At 35.9% G+C, this 7,565-nt stretch overlaps 1 protein-coding gene across 1 annotated transcript in view; it reads right to left on the minus strand.

Moving 5' to 3' along the window:
• The window catches only part of LOC107558209 (canalicular multispecific organic anion transporter 1-like), a 23,784-nt gene extending 16,956 nt beyond the window's left edge, over positions 1-6,828 (minus strand). Inside the window, exons 1-10 of the mRNA XM_016241832.1 lie at positions 6,820-6,828; positions 5,606-5,728; positions 5,463-5,518; positions 5,094-5,316; positions 3,684-3,871; positions 3,314-3,491; positions 2,069-2,323; positions 1,895-1,960; positions 1,507-1,644; positions 561-728 (exon numbers count right to left, since the gene is read on the minus strand). Coding sequence (XP_016097318.1) covers positions 561-728; positions 1,507-1,644; positions 1,895-1,960; positions 2,069-2,323; positions 3,314-3,491; positions 3,684-3,871; positions 5,094-5,316; positions 5,463-5,518; positions 5,606-5,728; positions 6,820-6,828 — 1,404 coding nt within the window. The remainder of the gene's footprint in view (positions 1-560; positions 729-1,506; positions 1,645-1,894; positions 1,961-2,068; positions 2,324-3,313; positions 3,492-3,683; positions 3,872-5,093; positions 5,317-5,462; positions 5,519-5,605; positions 5,729-6,819) is intronic.
• Between the last annotated feature and the right edge of the window lie 737 nt (positions 6,829-7,565).

Raw genomic sequence — 7,565 nt, forward strand, 5'->3', positions numbered from 1 at the left:
AGTTTTGAGCAGTGTAGAGTAGCGCTTGTTGTTTGTCATTTCTCCGATCACAAATGCAGACATGGTTTTATGTTTATGCGGCGCGATGCAACGCAACGCGTAAAAAGACAGTATAAGTCATTATAATCCATAATTATGTCCCCACTGGATGCAATGAATGCCTCGTTTATAATGGGTTTTCATGTTTTTGTCTCGTCGCTCCGGCCGGACACAGCATCACAGTATGGTGAGGGGCATAACATTTCCGTCACACGCTTGAGGTATTTAGCCAATCACAACACACTGGATAGCTGGCCAATCAGAGCACACCTCGCTTTTCAGAACGATGAGCTTTGTAAAAATCGACGCGTTTCAGAAAGGCGGGGCATAGAGGAGAAACAATAATGTACAGTATGTGGAAAATAATGTGTTTTTTTAACCTTAAACCACATAAACACATTTCATTACACCAAATACACAAAATAATGTTCTTTTTACCAGCATCATATGACCCCTTTAATATAAATGCAAACAAAGCGTAATTGAAAGGTAGCAGTAATATGCTTCGGTATAAATATAACAGCATGTATTAATTCTAGTACCTGAACCATGATGGAAATCAGCTGTGGAAGCATGGCGAGTGGGAAGCGCAGTATGTTAAAGAGTGAGATGGAGGTAAAAGCTTTCTCTGCGTTCAGGATGTTATTGGGACTCACAGACACAAACACAGCGAAGGTCGCCAGAGACACCTGCAGATGAGATATGATATGATATATGATATGGGCTCCATCTCTGCAACAGTAGTTTATATTTCTTACACTTATTTTTGCAGTTAATCAAATGACTACAAAATAAAAGTGTCTTTTTCTTTTCAAGCAGTTTACACACTTAAACTTTAGTCAGAAATATGAAATGAGATGATTCGCGATGAGAGATGCATGAGATGTTTCTGAATGCTCTTTAGCAACTACTTGCATTTTCAAGAAACAACATTATTGCTAGTGGCCATTATTGCTCAAATGGGAACATTTGTTAGAGTTCAGAATTACACACACGGAGAGCCAGAATCAGAATCAGCTTTATTTGCCAAGTGTGCGCAAACACACAAAGGATTTGTTGTGTTTTTTTAGGAGCTCTTGGTACAAACATGCATCCATCCATACATGACATGAGACAGAAAGAACAATTAAATAAGACTAAGATAAATAAATAAATAATAATAATAATGTGGTAAAATCTGGAAGATTTATGTACAGATTTGTGCATTATTTACTGTCCAGTTGTATAAATACAAATATGCATATGCATAGTCAGCGAGCAGCGATCAGACAGTCTGTAGAGTAAAGATGTAGTCATGCTGCTTGCTTTCTGTTTGTATTTTACTGAAGTTAATTTTTCATACTGTTCATAGCAGCTTTGCCATCCGTCCACCACCACCATGTCTGATCAGTGCCGGTATTACTTTGACTGACAAATTCATTGGTGCAATAGAAAATCATTTAATGTATAAAACACTGTTATACTCACAATAGCTGGAGCACATGAAAATATGAAGGTGGAGACAGACGAGAGGTAGGCAAACTTCCTCATCACCTTCAGCTCCTGCTCTCGAATCTCCTGAACCTGAGCCTCAAACGATGATTCCCAGGCGTAATACTTCAGAACCTAGCACACCAGTGACGAAAAGAAGTGGAACATGTGCAGAGATGTCCGCAAATCAAGATTACATATTCTGATTTGACTGAATTCTAAATGAAAATAGGATTTTAAGCATGCCACATTCTCAGAAGAGCAAATATGTACCATGAAGGTACTAAAATGCACCCTTTATGGATATGGACACATGTACCTTTTGAAAGGGAACCACCCCAGTGACAACTGATTTTTTTTCTGAGAGTGGAAGGAATGCACTTACTTTTATTCCATTCAGTATGTCATTGACAATTTTCATCCGCTTGTCTTTAAATTTCATGTTTTCCATCTGAAAAGAAGCATGTTGCCTTTAGTGGATATTGATGCAGTGTTTCATCAATATTCCTTTTTGTAACTCTTTTACAAGAGCAATGCTTGATGAAGCAAACCGAATCACCTGGAAGCCCCTGGATTTGGTGGCCAGCCAGCCATTGATGGGCACCATCAGCACCATGACCAGCAGCCCGGCCAGGACTGAGGGACCCAGCTCAATCCAGAGGAAGGCGATGGCCAGAGCAATCTGTAGTGGACACGACCACAGCAGGTGGATGAAGTTGGTGACATCGTTAAATCTTTGGGCATCCGCTGACATCAGGTTGACTATCTCTCCAGCAGTCGACTCTTTCCTAGAGTCGTTAGATACGACTAATGCCTGAGAGGAACCAGCAAATAACCAGTCATCACAACATCATCCACTGGCTATGAAGAGTTCATTTGCAAAAACCGATAAACACCACTTTCAAAAACAATGAGCTGAGTGTCGTGCACTATGCTCCACATATAGCGCGATCTGAACCCTAAACAAGTTTTGTCAAAAAAGCTGGTTTTGTCCACTTTCAAGGCATCGTGAGTTCACGTTTTACTGCAGAAGCCGACAAGCGCCTTGTTGTTTTTGAACAGAAGCCGATAAGTCCATTTTAGCCAATCAGCATGCTGTATTCAGGTCAGGTGACAAGGCTACGGTCACTCTGAAAAGACATGCTAGCTGAGAGGAGTTTTGTCAAAGCTGACTAAAAGTGATCGAGGATGGATCATTTCGACGAACTTTATGAATCTGTGTTATGTTCTTCAGAGCGAAAAAGGAAAATAAAAGCTGAAACGTTTTCACGGAAGCTTGCAAAAGCAGTTACAGCGGTGAGGGAAAAGCTCCGTGTAATCACATCTATACAGTTTATGATCACAACAACAGCAACGTTTGTCAGGTGTCTACATTGCCATCTGAGGAGTTTACAAAGATTAAACCAGTGTTTTTTTTTTAAACTCTAAAACATGAAAGTGGAGTTATCTGCTTTTGCTATAAAACAAACTTTTAATACGCAAAAAAAAACTTTAATTTAGTAAATTACCTGTATTTGTTTAAGTTATTATTACTTAATCAAAACAACCCAAATGCAGTTTGATTGATATTACTTGGAATGTGCAATAAAAAAAAAAAACGTGATTTCTGGAAAAATATAAAATAAAAATGGAGTTATCGGTTTTTGCAAATTAACTCTTCATATGTGAGCCTGGACCACAAAACCAGTCATAAGGGTCAATTTTCTGAAATTGAGTTGTATGCATGAATAAATGAGCTTTCCATTGATGTATGGTTTGTTAGGATAGGACAATATTTGGCTGCTAAAAACACAGATCAATGTACCTTCTTATAAACAGCAGCCATGAGAGCTGTGCGTACTTTCATACCCAGGATAAAACATCGCTGGAAATACTGTTGTAGAATAACTGACTGTAAAAAAGCCACCACCAGAAGCAGCACGGCGTACAGGTAACCAGTCCATGCATGACTCGATTTGTCCTGAGTGAAGGAGATCATTAACCTGTCACAAAGCACATCTCACGTTGGGAAGCAGTCCAGCAGATTCGGAAACACCAGGTAAAGAACTAACAGGGTAATACATGATGTCCTTTTTACAGACCATAATGTCCAAGTCTGAAGAACAGCAACAACTAAAAACTCTTGCGATACAATAAACGGTTGGCAAATGAGAAGAACGCAGAAGGCCACTTACTTGAGAAGCTGTGGGCTTGCAAATGACAGAAGGTCTTGTATCAGTTTGAAGAAGGCTGACTCTAAAAGCACACCTTTGAAGGTTTTAGCGATGGTGGGAACCAGCCAGGAATTAGGATACTCGGATTCAGAATCCTTTTTTTTCTTCTTCTTCTTCTTCTTCTTTTCTTTCTTCTTTCCTGTCTCCTCCTAATTAGATATTAAAATATTGTGGGTGCATCAGTCAGTGTTTGGTCCTTAGATTCAAAAAATATTATTTACATAATACACAAACAAAGTGAAACGACCATGTCATTTATTGAAAGAGCAATCTTATACTGTTTTAATTGAAAATGAGGGTTTCCAGTTTTAAATCCGTTCTGTTTAGTTTGTCTAAAAGATAATAATATTATATATATATATATTTTTTTTTTTTTAAGTACATTACAGAAAGCATGATGCATATTTAAAAAAGACATCACACACTGTAGATCTCACTTCGTTAACTTTACTTTAAAAAATCTTGCAAACTTATTGCCTCAGAAAAATCTAGTTAAAGGTGCTCGGCATATTCAAGTTTCCATAAATTGGCTTCTGAGTCAACTTGAATATATTGAGCAACCTTAACTAGATTTCTAAGGCAATAAGTTTGCAAGATATGCCAAGTTTCTAAGGTAACAAGTAACGTTAACATACTGAAATTTACAGTGCAATAAATATTACACTTTTGAAGTTGTCTTTATTTTTTATTAATGTCTAAGTAAACTAACTTAAACACTGAGTAACAAAATGTTTTTAGTTTTATCTTAAGTTAAAATTGTATTATTATAGCTAATTAGCTTTTGTTTAAGGTGAAAATATGGCAAATTATTAAATTGACTTACAGTACATTTAGTAACATTCTGGCTTATGTCTACAGTAAATATATTGATTAAGCTGAATTAATTAAATCCCTTGGAGATTAATTAATTTACTCACTTCCAAATAACGTAATTTAATGATGTTGAATTTATGTGGAAATAAAGTATGTTTGTGCTATTTAATTGGTTCATGTAAAGGATTAAGTCATGTAAAGCCAACACACTTTTTCAGTGATATGGTCTCTTTATAATATATATATATATATCATTTTTTTATTTTTATCTGTAAGCAAGTTTTTGTCTTTGGGAAAAAAATATATATTTTTGAATAATATTAAATTAAAATGTAATATTAATAAATCTAATTTGAGAAATGCTAATACATTTGGCTAGAACCAATTAGACATATATAGATTATTATTATGTTTATTAGTTTAAGTTGGTCCAAAGTAGATTTTTTCAGCATACACTACAAATGCATCATACTCTTAGTTAACGCTAGTCATTAGTAGTAATGCTGAACGGTGTTTATACACTAATCATTCAACAACTACAGAAAACCATTGGCTTACCATAACTAGAACATCCTGACTGACTCCTTTGGCCAAGCCGTTCTGATGACCATCTTTAGTCTTTGGTTTATTTCCTTTCTTCTGCAGGCTGCTGCGGGCTTTTTTCAGCTCTATTGCCATAATGTCCTCAAACCTCTGACAGATCGCCTGAGAGGAGTCCTTCTCATTCAGATCCCACATGTCCTCCTGAACCAGCGGCCTCTTATAGCCTTTGATTACCATGCTGAGGAACACGATTCATATCGTATTATGCATATGAGAGATTCATGTATTGCACATACAGTATATGAGTTGCACTAGACGGACACAAATGTGACAAAACAGACGATAAAAATGCAAAATGACGAGCAGAAGTAAACTCAGAGCCACCTGTTAAACCAGTTAAAGGTGATTCTGCTGAGAAAGGTTGCTCTGGCTTCAGGATTCTGCAATGAATTAGAGAGGAAATTGTAAATTGGACAACTATGCATTTACTGCATGTTAAAGTGACAGTTCTCACACGCTCTCCGTACCATTTGAGAAATTCGCTTAACCTCGGGTGAAACGTCAGCAATGGCTGATAAAACCCAGGCGATCAGCTGCAGTCCGTAGCTGATGTAGAACAAGCAGAAGCGCGGAAGATCAGCGATTTCTTCCTGAGGACAAACATGTCAAATACAGGATTAATGCAGTAACACTCTACAATAACAGTCAATTCAGTGGCATTAGTTCATGCATTATAGGCACACTGTGGCATGCACTAATAATTAACAGCAATGCTTTATAGCATTGGTCGATATTAATTCACAGATCGTTCATTGTTCATTCATGATGTTCTTAATACATTAACAAATGTCAGTTTATAAAACTCAAGTCCGTTTTAATTGTATATCTCCTTTCAAAGTGGCTTTACAGACATTCATAATGTTTATGTTTATAATATTTTGAAGCGTATGGCTCATATAGCCAGATATAGTGAGAATATGGAGCAAAAACAGCTAAATTCAGACTCAAACTGAGCAAAAATATGAATTTGGTGCAAATGCTGATATTTCTATGATGACATTCTAATGCTTGTGCTGTAATTCAATGAGATCTTTATAACAGTAGAGCAGATACTGACATAAACTGATCTAAATATCAGTCGTCGGAAGACTGAATGAAGATCTTCTGCAGTCTCACTGTGACTCGGCGTGATTTTGCTGACTCTGACTGACTGTTAATGATTACATAGATTATAGTAACACATAGACACACGCAAAACAATGTATGGCTGAAGTCATTTGATTACTACCGAAATGCAGTGCCATGAACTTTTCTCCAGAAGTTACCTATTAAGGTCATTTATTTTAAAACTAGAGATGAGCTTGTTCAGACCTTTCATTCCAGGGGACATCGTGTTTTAATGTGGTTTACATCTTTGTGTTTTCATCATTTGTGATTTCATCCCATTTTTGGGCGTCACTCACATTTGGCCTTTATCTTTTGATCATAAAGTATAATATTAAAGAAGCTGGGTAGACATCTTTGAGCACTGCATGTCTAATACTGTTATAAAATATAATAACCTCACAACATAGTTGAAATTTGCCATAATGTTTGCTAAAACTGATTAATTATTTTGTGCCACTGAATCAAATGGAGTTTCCTTTCAGCAAGACAGGACTTTTCTTTCTTTCTTTCTTTCTTTCTTTCTTTCAAAAAGTCATTCTAGGCCTTTGTCTGATTCACACAGAATTTCTATTACCAGATGCATTATTTAATTCTTTGTTTACATCACAGTTTAATTGTACAGCTATATTTTTAAGCTTAATCCACTTCCAGCAATAAAATTCAGTATCTTAAATATTAACATATTTTTAATAAAACCACCTTCATTAAAACGCCATTAATCTACAGTTATTTCACCTAAGCCTTAATTTATTTAGAATTTCTTAAAATATTTTATAACAAATCCATACTTTGATACTGCTCAGAACCCATTGTAATGCAGTGTTGGGGAAAGTTACTTTTAAAAGTAATGCGTTACAATATTGCGTTACTCCATAAAAAAGTAACTAATTACGGTACTTAGTTACTTTTTATGGAAAGTAATGCGTTACGTTACTTTTGCGTTACTTTTTAAATCTGGACAGTGCTTGCTTGTTTGATTTTAAAATAAAAAAGTTATATTTTTGGCAAATATATAAAAGCCAGAAGTGAAATTAATAAGCCTCAGGCTGAAGGGAAAGTAAAGTTACGTCCGTACAGTAGAATGCAGAAGACATTTCAACACACAAATGTTTGTCTAGAGTATTTTTTGCTTATTAGTACGGTTGAACTGGATCATCGAATACATAAAGGATATTTGTGTTGTTTAACATTTAATTATTGCAGGTTTAAGTAATCTGATTACGTAACTTGCGTTACTTGTAATGCGTTACCCCCGACACTGTTGTAATGGACATAAGAAACATGAAAAAAATGTAAACTCTAATAATTTAGAAAACAAAG

This window comes from Sinocyclocheilus grahami, unplaced genomic scaffold, assembly GCF_001515645.1.
Source record: "Sinocyclocheilus grahami isolate Dianchi unplaced genomic scaffold, SAMN03320097.WGS_v1.1 scaffold636.1, whole genome shotgun sequence".
Taxonomy (NCBI): Eukaryota; Metazoa; Chordata; class Actinopteri; order Cypriniformes; family Cyprinidae; genus Sinocyclocheilus; species Sinocyclocheilus grahami.